The 13485-nt window shown below is 44.3% G+C and overlaps 1 protein-coding gene and 1 long non-coding RNA gene across 3 annotated transcripts in view; one reads left to right on the top strand and one right to left on the bottom strand.

The window, feature by feature from the left end:
• Nucleotides 1-1812: 1812 nt before the first annotated feature.
• On the bottom strand, nt 1813-7969 carry LOC125636176 (uncharacterized). Its single transcript, XR_012668207.1, has 4 exons — nt 7895-7969; nt 6250-6536; nt 2541-2822; nt 1813-2217 (listed from the first exon to the last, which is right to left on the bottom strand). It is a non-coding gene; the product is annotated as an uncharacterized LOC125636176 (long non-coding RNA).
• Nucleotides 7240-13485, top strand: part of NSG1 (neuronal vesicle trafficking associated 1) — a 30173-nt gene continuing 23927 nt past the window's right edge. The window contains exons 1-2 of one of the 2 annotated variants that reach the window (XM_048848872.2): nt 7240-7457; nt 9193-9326. In XM_048848872.2, the coding sequence (XP_048704829.1) occupies nt 9198-9326 (129 nt within the window). In that variant the 5' untranslated portion in view covers nt 7240-7457; nt 9193-9197. Of the gene's footprint in view, nt 7458-7997; nt 8406-9192; nt 9327-13485 lie in introns of those variants that run through there. The other variant, XM_048848871.2, reaches the window with a different exon arrangement.

Consider the following 13485-nt stretch of genomic DNA (forward strand, 5'->3'; position numbering starts at 1 on the left):
TAAAATAGTCTTTGAGATGTGGAAAATATTGTTAGTCTTTATATACTTGGAAGTATATTTAGAGGTGCATGTGTCTTATTAACTCTGTTTTCTCCTAGACCTCCCGGAAGAAATCACAGCCAGCGTTTCACCCTATCTGTGATTTGGGGGGCATGTCATAAATATAAAGGGAAGGGTAAACACCTTTAAATCCCTCCTGGCCAGAGGCAAAACCCTTTTACCTGTTAAGGGTTAAGAAGCTAAGATAACCTCTCTGGCACCTGATCAAAATGACCAATGAGGAGACAAGATACTTTCAAAGCTGGGGCGGGGGGAGAAATAAAGGTTCTCTCTGTCTATGTGATGCTTTTGCCGTGACCAGAGCAGGAATGCAGGTCAGAACTCCTGTAAAGAGTTAGTAAGCAATCTAGCTAGATATGCATTAGATTCTGTTTTGTTTAAATGGCTGATAAAATATGTTGTGCAGAATGGAATGTATATTCCTGTTTTTGTATCTTTTTGTAACTTAAGGTTTTGCCTAGAGGGATTCTCTGTGTTTTGAATCTGATTACCCTGTAAGGTATTTACCATCCTAATTTTACAGAGGTGATTCTTTTACTTTTTCTTGAATTAAAATTCTCTTTTAAGAACGTGATTGCTTTTTCATTGTTCTTAAGATCCAAGGGTTTGGGTCTGTGTTCACCTATGCAAATTGGTGAGGATTTTTCTCAAGCCTTCCCCAGGAAAGGGGGTATAGTGCTTGGGGGGATATTTTGGGGGGGAGACATTTCCAAGTGGCCACTTCCCCTATTCTTTGTGTAACACTTTGGTGGTGGCAGCGTTTAACCTAAGCTGGTAAGAATAAGCTTAGGGGGTTTTTCATGCAGGTCCCCACATCTGTACCCTAGAGTTCAGAGTGGGGAAGGAACCTTGACATCTCATTTTATTATTAGGTTGTAAGTTCTTTGGGGAAGGGACAGTATTTTGGTTCTGTTTGTACTGTGTCTAGCACAATGGGGTCCTGGTTCACGATGAGGGTTCCTAGAAACTATAGTAATACAAATAATAAATAGTAATAAATAAAGGGCATATCTTAGAGGTACAGTGTATGAAATGTACTTCCTGGAATTAAAAAACGTACATGAGTTTCCTCATATGCATAATCAATAGTGAGCTGTCTCAGTACATGCTAATTTTTCACATCTTTTAGCTAACTCAGGGATCCAAATGTAAAATCATAGACATTAGAGGTGGAAAAGACCTGCTCAGTCATTTTGTTAATCCCTTTGCCATTGCAAGTTTGTTCCCTATAGTATATTCTCAAGTGCACTTGAGGGCATCATATGGATTTGTGACACACTGTGTGACTTTGGCTCCACAAACCAATGACTGGATTACACTCACCCACCTGTGGTTTATTCATTGGTTCAATTCAATAAACTCGGACTTAGGATACAAGCATTGCCAAAGTTAATTAATCAACTCCGATAGCCATTGCTTCAGAGAAGTCCTTCCTCTATCATTTCCATTTGTCAGGGCAGATTTCACTACAGTATAGGTAATATTTTTTGATTATTAACAAAGCCAAGAAAAAATTGTAAAATGTTGCTTATATGGTAGAAATATTATTCATCTTATTTATCCATTGCACCACTGTGTGGGAGAACACAGCTCAGTGGGAATTGCAATTCCCCCTCATATATTATGTAAACAGCATTTTGTTAAACATGTAGCATACATCTTAGTAATATAACAGCCATACAATTTTTGACTGAGGAATAGTATGGTAATATGCTTTTCAGTTCAAACAAAGCTGTAACCCTAACTGCCCCATCTTGTAATACTGTACGTATTGCAGGCATACAATATTGTGGGTCTATATATAATTTTGGATTCCATCAATCACAAATAGATTATTAGGAATACAAGTATATATTATATTAATTGTATCTCTTGCTAATGCATATGTTGGCTAGGTTATTTAGAACGTCCAGTTTTAGCAAATTAAAATTAATTTGATACTTAATCTTAGTCACTGTTCTGAGTTATTTTTATTTAATATTTGTATTATGGTAGCACACAGCAGCCCTAACCCAGATCAGATCCCACTGCACTTTCCACTCTACGAAGAATGAGAGACAGTTCCCACTTCAAAGAGCGTACAGTCTATATAGACCAGACGGATAAAGGGTGCAAAAGGAGGCATAGAGAGTGTCTCCTGAGTCTTAGACCAGTGACCTATAAAGAAAAAAATAATTAGAATCCCATCTTGGATTAGAGAACCAGAACAAACCTCACAGGAAACCTATACTTAGCTAGAGGTAAGACGTGAACAGTGGCCATATTTGTCAGAACATGGAGCACGGATCTGGATATTCTGTACATGCAAGATTGCCAAAGAAAATAGCACAATGTATAAGGTAAATGCTGCTACTGTTGTAGTGCTCTGAGATACACCTACTTTTTTAGGGTTTTTTTCCCCCCAAAACAAAGATCAGACGTGATCTCCCAGTGATTGAAAGAGATATAGACAAGCAGGTTAGGCACAAAATTTCACTTACCGTAAAAATACTCTATGCTGGTTTAGAAGTATCCTGTGGATCCTAAAAACCTATTTTTGGAATCTGCTACTCCACCAAGAAACTTTTAATAGGCAATTGATATCCATTGTAAATGCTGGTCTCCCAACAGCTTTGTTTTTACTGTTGAAAAGATGGCAACATACCCAGCAGGTTAACTAATGAACTGTATTTCCTAGAATTGTGCTGACGACATTGACGTTATCAGTTATGCTTATGACAACAACACAGGCAATGAAGGAAAATCCATTTGGTTTGTGTTCTCTGAGAAACAGAAGGAAAAGTAAATCAATTATTTGCCAAAGAGAAAAAAGGAAACCATGACAGGAAAAAAAATTACATGCTGGCCCTTAGACAGCAAAAATAAGAATTAAAATATACTTTGTATTATCACTTTAAATTGCTCTAAAGGTGATTCTTGGAGTAGGATATTGTGGGCTTACAAGTATATTCTCTCATTACTTCCAAGTCAAATTTGCTTAGTTTTTCAGTCGAAAGATTAAGGGTGAAATCCTGGCTCCTTTGACTTCAATGGGAGTTTTGGAACCAGGATTTCACCTATAGATTCAGTGCCCATTGAAGACAGCAATACAGCCATGGGTCCTGATCTCTCCAGTGCTATTTTCAGCACCGGGATTGTCCATGACTTGCTTGGCTTTGCAGCCAAAGGCAGCCTACTGTCCCTTCATGGGAACAGACAGCTAACTCTGACGCTGGATCCATAGACTAGGATGGCCTCCTAGAAGAGGAAGGTATAGAGCCTCTGTTGTCTATTAGTGTGGGCTCAAGGAGGGTAGGCTCCACACTGGGAGTAGCCATCTGTGAAATGGGAATCCTGAGATGTATGTGTCTACTTCTGGGAATGTGGAGGGGCAAAACACAGAATCACAGAAAAGTAGGGCTAGAAGGGACCTTGAGAAGTCATCAAGTCCACCCCATTGCACTGTGGCAGGATCAAGTAAACCTATATCACCGCTGACAGGTGTTTGTCCAAGCTGTTTTTAAAAACCTCCAATGATGGGGATTTCACAACCTCCCTTGGAAGACTATTCCAGAGCTTAACTTCCTTATCGTTAGAACGTTTTTCTTAATACCTAACCTAAATCTCCCTTGCTGAAGATTAAGTCCATTACTTCTTGTCCAACTTTCAGAGGACATGGAGAACAATTGATCACAGTCCTCTTTACAGCAGCCCTTAACATATTTGAAGACTGTGATCAGGTCCCCCCTCAGTCTTCTTTTCGGAAGACTATACATGCGTATGGGTTGTTTGTTTTTAACCTTTCCTCATAGGTCAGCTTTTCTAAACCTTTTATAATTTTTGTTGCTCATCGCTGGACTCTCTCCAGTTTATTGACATTTTTCCCAAAGTGTGGTGCCCAGAACTGAACACAGTTTACCAGCTGAGGCCTCACCAGTGCCGACTACAGCAGGACAATTACTTCCCATGTCTTACATATGACAATCCTGTTAATATACCCCAGAATATTAGCCTTTTTTTGCAGCTGCATCACATCGTTGACACTTATTCAATTTGTGATCCACTATAAACTCCAGATCCTTTTCAGCAGTACTGCCACCTCACCAGTTATTCCCCATTTTGTAGTTGTGCATTTGATTTTTCCTTCCTAAGTGAAGTATTTTGCACAGAGCCATCCCTAGGGTACAGTGAATCTGGGCGACCGCCCCAAGCCCGGCACTTTTTGGGGTCCCGCGCTTCGTGAGAAGGCGGGCAAGGAGGTGAGATGGGTGGCTGAGGGGGGGCAAGGAGGAGCCCCCCTACCAACCTTCCCCTCCTTCCCGCACCTCCTGCCCGCTGGTTGGCCCTGCCAATCAGCGCCTCCCACTTCCTCCCAGGTCCTACAGCGTCTGGAGCTGCTGGGGGGCAGGAGCGAGGGTGCAGCGCGCTCGGGGGCGGAACTGGGCGAGGCAGGGAAGAGGCAGGGCTGGGGCTTTGGGGAAGGGGTGGAGTGGGGGTGGGGCCTGGGCAGAGCACCCCCCGGCAGATAGAAACTCGGCACCTATGTCCTGGGCCCCGCACTCTCCTAGAGACGGCCCTGATTTTGCACTTTGTTGAATTTCATCTAGCTGAATTCAGACCAATTCTCCAGTTAGTCAAGGATGTTTTGAATTTTAATCCTTTCCTACAAAGTGCTTGCAACTCCCCCCAGCTTGATGTCATCCACAAATTTTATAAGCATACTCTCCACTCCATTATCCAAGTCATTAATGAAAATATTGAATAGTACTGGACCTTGGACTGATCCCTGCAGTACCCCAATAGATACGCCTCTCAGTTTGACAGCGAATCACTGGTAACTGCTATTTGAGAACAGTTTTTCAACCCGTTTTGCCCTCGCCTTATAGTAATTTTTTTTAGACCAGTGGCTCTCAACCTTTCCAGACTACAATACCCCTTTCAGAAGTCTGATTTGTCTTGCGTACCCTCAAGTTTCACCTCACTTAAATACTACTTGCTTACGAAATCAGACATAATACAAAAGTGTCACAGCACACTATTACTGAAAAATTACTTTTATGTTCTCATTTTTAGCATATAAATATTGTGCTTACATTTCAGTGTATAGAATATAGAGCAGTATAAACAAGTTATTCTCTGTATGAAATTTTAGTTTGTACTGACTTAATGCTTTTTATCGGTTGATGTACCCCCTGGAAGACCTCTACATGAACCCCTGGTTGAGAAGAACAGTTTTAGATCACATTTCCCTAGCTTGCTTATGAGAATCTTATGTGGGACTGTGTCTAAAACCTTATTAAAATCAATATCAGATCTACCGCTTCCCCCTGTCCACTAGGCCAGCAACCCTACCAAAGAAGAAAATTAGGTCAGTCTGCGCATGATTTGTTCTTGACAAATCCATGCCAGCTGTTCCTTATAATCCTATCATCCTCCAGGTACTTACAAATTGATTGTTTGGCCATGACGGAAGTGGTCCAAGAGCCCTGGCCCAAATGAAAACGAAGAGTTGGATTTTCATAAGCGTTCAACACTAGCCTAGCAATGCTTCCCTTTGAAGTCAAGAGGGGAGGTAGGCCAATGCTGAGCATTTATAAAAATCGCACCCCAAGTCTTTTGCACCATTACACACCTAACATTACTAACTCTAATGCCACTAAACAATAAAAATTAGGGGATTTATAGAATTTAAAAATGTGAACTTGTTCTGGGCAAAGGCAGCTAGCTGTGAAAAAGAAGAAATTTTGGGTAGTGGAGACCACATAGTTCTTTATTAACATTAGCTCTAAACTGGTGGTTCCCAAACTTGTTTCGCCGCTTGTGCAGGGAAAGCTCTTGGCAGGCCAGGCCGGTTTGTTTACTTGCTGCATCCGCAGTTTTGGCCGATCGCGGCTCCCAGTGGCCGCGGTTCACTGCTGCAGGCCAATGGGAGCTGCTGGAAATGGCACGGGCCAAGGGACGTACTGGGACAAACTACTGATGCCACAAAAGCAGGCGTGTATGCCCCTAATAGGTAGTGCTTTCCAGGAGGTTCTTGAATTTCAACAGCACAGTGGAAGCAATAGCATGTATCCCACCAGTGTGAATATGCAGCCACCACCTTGAATAAAAATAGCAGCTTTCATTTAAAATTAAGGTCTTGTTCATATTTGGGAGTAGCTTCAACTCAGCTACCAATGGTGAATAACTGATTTTACCACTTGAACTTACCCTTGGTAAACTCACAAATAGCAGCTTTCCTTGTTGGCACTTGAATGGTAATGATACCCAGCTCTCATATAGCACTTTTCATCAGTAGATCTCAAAGCGTCTTGTATTTATCCTCACAACATATTATTATCTCCATTTCTGGGGACTGATGGCCGACTCCCAAATATAGATAAACCCTTAGGTCCAGATCCTCAAAGATACTGAAATCAATGGGAGTTAGGCATGTAACTAGTCTCTAGCCGTTATGGTGACAAAGGAAATCTTCACCATATGAAATGAGTGTAAACCTACAGCATAAAGCAAGCACACAAGGAGAGGGATGATCATATTATAAAGATCAATTGTGAGCAGTGTCTTGTTTTGGAGGGTGGACTTTGATTTTTGTCAGTGGATCTTGGCTAAGCAACCTTGTTCTATCCTCTCCATCCCCTCAGTGACTTCATAATATATAAATCAGTATTCCTCAGGATGCCTACATTTGCTTTCCGCAAGGTGCTGCACCTGCAAGATTACAAGCAGTGCACACTGGTTGCCTGGGGTTACAGAAGACAGAAGGAGAGTGCACCTGAAACACATTTCCCCACCCAAAATGGCCTCTTGCTTGGGCTTTGTGATCTGTGTCTGTCTTGGAGTGCCAAGGACTTCAGTACAAGAGTTAGTTTTCTGTTTGTTTTGACCTTCCTGTGTTTTACTAATGTGAACGGCAGATCTGTCTTCCAGTTGGGGATGGGGGAAAATACTTAAGGGCAAAGTTAACTGTCCAAATGATGAAGCACAAAAATCCTAAAATCTCCTACCCATACTCATCAGGCAGCTTGAGCGTTATAAGCTGGCCCATTGCCTTGGGCTGCCTCCCCTCCCTGGGGCCTCCTCTCGCTTTTTGACTTGGCTCTGACATTGAGGAGGTTGTGCAGGTGCTGAAATACTTATGCCTAGTCCATCAGCAGCAAAGCAAGCAGCGCCAGGAAAGCCGAATAACGGATCGCGTCCTCCCAATTACCAGGGCCCAGGAAAACAATGCAATTAAAATGATAGATTGGCTGCACCAGCGAGCAGGGCGCACCGGGCGGCTTATTTAGCGCAGATTTTCCTTCTTCGTTGTGGATTGCAGCGTTTTGGACCCCCTTTCACCAACCCCCGTCTAAGGCGAGGAGCGAGCAGCGCGGGCGCCTGGCTCCAGGGGTGTGTTCGGAGGCAGCGGCTCACAGGTGCGAGCCCCGGGGGGAGGGAGGCGGGCTTCTCCGTGCTAAGGGGCTGAGTCAGCAGACTGGAAAGAGAGGGGGCGCCGACGCGACCCTCCCTGTGCTCCCCGGCCATAACGCGGCTCCGCAACATCGCCGTCTAGAAGGGGGCAGGCTCGGGGAGCGCCGCACGCCCCCTTCTCGGCCCCCGCCGAGCGCCGCTGCCCCCGGGAGAGAGCGACGAGCGCTCGCGCCGCAGGAACAAAGCCCCCAGCCCCACCCAGCCCCTTTGCACCGCGCCTCCTGCCAGAGGCGCGGGGAGGGACCTGCAGCTCCACCGGGAGCCTGGGGGCAGCGACGCCCCCAGCCCACCCCCATACTTGTGCCGCGCAACCCCCCGCTGGTACGGCTGCCTCACGAGGTCACTGTCCCCTCCCAGCCCGCTTGTACCGCCGGGCGCTGACCTCGACGAGGAGGGAAGAGCGACGCGCCTCCGCTGCTCCATGCCACGGCTACCCTGGCGGGAGCAATGCACCCCCCCCCCCAGCCGCTTCGCGCCGCCGCCCCAGGACCTTGCCGGGGGACTGCGCCCCCCACGCCCCTTTGTAGCGCTGCTGCAGAGGGAGCCTTGCATCCCCCCTCCAGCTGCACCAGTGGCCGGCGCAGGGGGAGCTGGTAGCGCGCCTCCCCCGGGGCCCCTTTGTGCTGCTGCTCGGATCTGCCCTAAGACACGCGGCGGATGCGTCACGGCGGAGGCGCTGCTGCTGCTAGCAACGCGCACAAGCCCATTCACCTCAAGGCAACCCATCCCCGATCGATCCTTTCCCGCCCCCCCGCCCCAAGCCGCTCCGGAGAGCCGTCCCAGCAGCTCCGCCATTTCCGAGAGCTGAAACAGAAGGGCTTGGAGCATCCCCTGCCTTGCACCCACCCACCCACCGGCCCCGCACAAAGGGAAAAGGCAGAGGAGTAGGTGGGGTAAGTCCAAGCCTGTTCTTTCCCGTAGGTAGCGACTCTTTCGGCTGCGGCTATTTGGGAGAGGGGAGGAGAGCTTCATGCCCAGCATCTCGTGGTGGGGAAGGACGCTGGAGGGCTTCTCGTTGCGCTCTGCTCTCTCGCCCCCCTCTCCTGGAGATGGGCACGTTCAGAGTCAGCCGAGAAGGGATGGATGCGGAGAGGGGGGCGATGTCGCTGGGCAGAGAGAGATGCAGAGATGGGGACTGTGGAAATGGATTGATGGACGTGGGGGGGAAAGCTGTGTCGATGGAGAGATGCGGTGAAAGGGGCTGTGTGGATGGAGGGGACTGCGGGGATGGATGGATAAACTACATAGAAGGATGTTGCATTTCCACTTGATGTTATTCAGGGCTTCCAGAAAGCGCTCTGGAGAGGATGCCATTCGCCCTTGGACTGGGAAGGAATACAGAGTTTTAATTAGTCTTCTGTTTAAAAAACAAAAAACCAAAAAAAAAAAAAAAACCCAACCTCCACCTCCTCCCAAACTGTGACACAATTATAGCTTATGCCTTCCTAATGACAATTCAGAAAGTAATAGCAATGTAAAAAAGTGGAATTAGATCACTTGAGATCAACAGAAGAAATTTTCCCTGAGGGGAAAAAAACAAAACAAAAACGTGTTTTAGGATTTGTGTGTTTGGGGCATATTTTTGGTGCAATATGAGTTTAAGACCTATCACTGTGTTAAGGTTATCATTTTTATGTGTGTGTACTTGTAGGACTTTTTTTTTAAATTTTTTTAATCCAGGAAGGATGGTGAAACTAGGGAATAATTTCAGTGAGAAGAGCACAAAGCAGCCCCTTTTGGAGGATGGATTTGACACTATCCCCTTGATCACACCCCTGGATGTCAATCAGCTACAGTTCCCGCCTCCTGATAAGGTACAGTAGGCTACAGTTTCCACCACAGAGAATCACACCCAATCTCTCTCAAACAACAGGAGAATCATTTGTGTAATAAGCCATTTAGAAAACTCCATTTATTAGAGGGCATTTTAAGGAGTGGCTATTTCTTCTTGAGAAAAAAATAAATAATTAAGCCAATGATCATCATAAACATTTCAGTAAAAGTGATTTTTTTTTTCATTTAAATGCCATTAGTTATCATTAAAACACATATTATAGGGTTAGATGGTACTGAAAAAATCAGTGATAAGTACTTTTAGATTTCTTTAAAAAAAGAAAAGGAGTACTTGTGGCACCTTAGAGACTAACCAATTTATTTGAGCATGAGCTTTCGTGAGCTACAGCTCACTTCATCAGATGCATACCGTGGAAACTGCAGCAGACTTTATATATACACAGAGAATATGAAACAATACCTCCTCCTACCCCACTGTCCTGCTGGTAATAGCTTATCTAAAGTGATCAACAGGTGGGCCATTTCCAGCACAAATCCAGGTTTTCTCACCCTCCACCCCCCCACACAAATTCACTCTCCTGCTGGTGCTAGCCCATCCAAAGTGACAACTCTTTACATAATCAAGTCGGGCTATTTCCTGCATAAATCCAGGTTTTCTCACATCCCCCCCCCACCCCCATACACACACAAACTCACTCTCTTGCTGGTAATAGCTCATCTAAACTGACCACTCTCCAAGTTTAAATCCAAGTTAAACCAGAACATCGGGGGGGGGGGGGGGTGGAAAAAACAAGAGGAAACAGGCTACCTTGCATAATGACCTATGCAAGGTAGCCTGTTTCCTCTTGTTTTTTCCACCCCCCCCCCCCCCCCAATGTTCTGGTTTAACTTGGATTTAAACTTGGAGAGTGGTCAGTTTAGATGAGCTATTACCAGCAAGAGAGTGAGTTTGTGTGTGTATGGGGGTGGGGGGGGGATGTGAGAAAACCTGGATTTATGCAGGAAATAGCCCGACTTGATTATGTAAAGAGTTGTCACTTTGGATGGGCTAGCACCAGCAGGAGAGTGAATTTGTGTGGGGGGGTGGAGGGTGAGAAAACCTGGATTTGTGCTGGAAATGGCCCACCTGTTGATCACTTTAGATAAGCTATTACCAGCAGGACAGTGGGGTAGGAGGAGGTATTGTTTCATATTCTCTGTGTATATATAAAGTCTGCTGCAGTTTCCACGGTATGCATCTGATGAAGTGAGCTGTAGCTCACGAAAGCTCATGCTCAAATAAATTGGTTAGTCTCTAAGGTGCCACAAGTACTCCTTTTCTTTTTGCGAATACAGACTAACACGGCTGTTCCTCTGAAACCTTAGATTTCTTTGTTGCTTTGGGGATACGGTGTAGTATTTTGCAAGCTTGTCTGTGATATGTTGTCATTCTTTTCATTGTATGTCCTTATCTTCAGAATCTGTAAGGCAGCTGTGAAAATTCATTGGGGGTGAAATGTATCCTGCTGGCTGTAAGACCTCCCAAAGTGTGGAAGCATTGCTTTAGAACTCCACAGGGTGGGCTCAGGCAGGACAGCCACACAGGGAACTTCCACACCATTTGTGTGTCTCAGAAGGGGCTCCATGCTGATAAGCCAACTGGAAAGGGGAAGCTGTGGATAGGATAGTGGCTGGGCTACTAGATGCATAATTAACAGATTCTGTGGTCCAAAACTCCTGAATAGGGTGTGTGGATTAGTATCTGCTGTTCCAGCCCATAGGCTGGAGTGTGGATCAAAGAAAGGTTGTACTGCCACCCCCTATCCTGCCCACTTGGGGGAGAGGCTTGTATTTCACCTCCCTGACCGCTGCTAGTGGTCCCTTATGCAAAGCCTGATTATTCAAACTTTGATGCAGAAGGGCAAATGCAGAAACCTCAAGACATTTTTTCATTCCCCACACAAATAATCTGATAATAATTATCAGTTATGGGACATAATGGAACAGATACAAGAAAACAGTTTTGTGTTTTGTGTTTTTTTTTTTCAAACATTCTTCCGTTTGTATAAGTTAAAAGCTTACTGGTCTCTGGTGTTGATACCTTCTGAAAAATAATATAAGCAGCCATAAACTTGAACTGGAAATGGTCACTAAATACATATGGTAACAAATTTCATGGTGAGTTTTTGCTTCATAATCTTTGAAGGCTTAGTTCTTTTCTTAGATAAATGGTAGGTATAGGTTGCATATCTTGAAAATCTCATGTGCTCTTACCCTAGAGATAAAGAATATCTGTAAAATTGTCTAAACGTTCATGTATGGTGACAATAAGGGTCTATTTATACCCTCCATTACATGGGTGTAACTTCCATTGACATTTCTGTATAGTATGTGGTCACCACTTGGCAGGCACTTTAGATGGGATTAGCCCATAACATTGGCTTCAAAGCCTGAGAGCCTGTTTCTGCCCTCAGTTACATGTATGTAATTCCTGTGCTGAGGGCAGAATTGGACCCAAACGCTTTAAAACTGTTGTTGTGGCTGACTGTGTCTGCCAGTTGGTGAGCAGACAACCAGTTAGCAGGGTCCTGCATCCAGAGGCCAAACTTGCTGAGTGTGCATGTTATATTACTCAGCTGCTAAGCAGAGCCTTGAACCAGGAACCCCTGTAGTCCACAGGCAGCAGATTAATGAAAATGGAGCCACTGTGGTTAATCCAGTAAGAGCTGTACTAAGTTTGTCATTACTGGAAGTTGTTCTTTGATTAGTACGTGGTCAAGTAGCACTGGGCAGAACTCCCACTGCAGATAACAGGAGTTGTGTGAGCAGAACCAAGGGCAAGTTATGGACCCGAACAGAGGACTCAAACATTTGGTTAGCATTTCTTCTTTCCCCACTGCTCATCTGTGTGTGTGTGGTGGTTCCTTTGTGCAATCATTTACAACGAGTAGAAGAGTATTTTACAGGCCTCAATGGGTCCCTTTTGTGCCCAGCCAGGTAAGATGCTTCTTAGTTCGTAGACCACTGATACAGACTTAAATGTTTTTTATTTTTTAATAGAGCTCATATTAAAGATGCCAGTAGTAGAAAGGATTGACAGAAATCAAATTCTGAAGTAGCAGTGTAGTCTTGTGTAATAAATGTAAGTACATATTTCACATATCCAAGCTTATGCAGTTACAAAGCTCTGGTGTTGCAGTGAAGCATAAAACCTTCATGAAGAGTAGTGACTAATGCTAAGAATTTGATGTTTTTGACAGTTTCTAAATTAAAGGCTGAATTGATTTAAGTATACTTTTGGTTATATTAAACAAAAGAAAACATTATATAACCAGGCAGCTACAACTATGATCACTGTCAGTTGGATGTGATTTTTTTTGAATGCCTGCAATTATGCAATATGATGAAAGGGGGGTAGGTGGGGGGGGAAAAATCCCAAAACCAATGAACTCCCATGATGCCACTGAACATAATTATAATCAAAATGAAGATAGGATGTTTGGAAACTAGTTTCCAAAACTAAGCACATCTATGTAATATTCTAAAGATATTGTGTATGTTTTGTGGAATTGGGCCCAAACCATCATGTTTCAGAGAAGGAGCTGGCTGAGAAAGTAGGCAAACCCAAAGCTTTTGGTTTAGTGTCTGGCTTAAGTGTCACAGTTCTGCTTTCAGAGGTGTATAGTTCCCACTGACATCAGTGGGTTTCATCTAATGACAGTACTGGGCCCTAAAACCAAAAAGGATACAGAGTTATAATCTTTGGAAGATGACAAAATATGGAACAGATCATTAAGGCTTTGGGAGGCAAAGGGAGGATTGTGCCCAGTTTTGAATGCGATGCTATAGAGACGGTATTGGAAAAAGTTGTAGAAGATGATGCACTATAACTTTGTGAAGGAATAAAGGAATCTAGATTTCTATTCACTAGAATACAAGAGATTAATAGGGACATAACTGAGGTATGGAATATTTTAAGGATATGATGATGAGATGGAATTGTTTGATGGGGCTTTTAGGGCCTTATGGGATTTCAGGAGTCTCTTTACAGAGAAGGCCTGTGTGCAGTTACTACCATAGGTAAATATTTTTTTTAAAAGTTAGCCTGACACTTGAACAATATCACAGCATAGATGCAAAACACAGTATGTAGATAGGTGGGTGGGTGGATGGACCTACACTTCTTTCAGTCCCAGAATG

This window comes from Caretta caretta, chromosome 4 (assembly GCF_965140235.1).
Source record: "Caretta caretta isolate rCarCar2 chromosome 4, rCarCar1.hap1, whole genome shotgun sequence".
Taxonomy (NCBI): Eukaryota; Metazoa; Chordata; order Testudines; family Cheloniidae; genus Caretta; species Caretta caretta.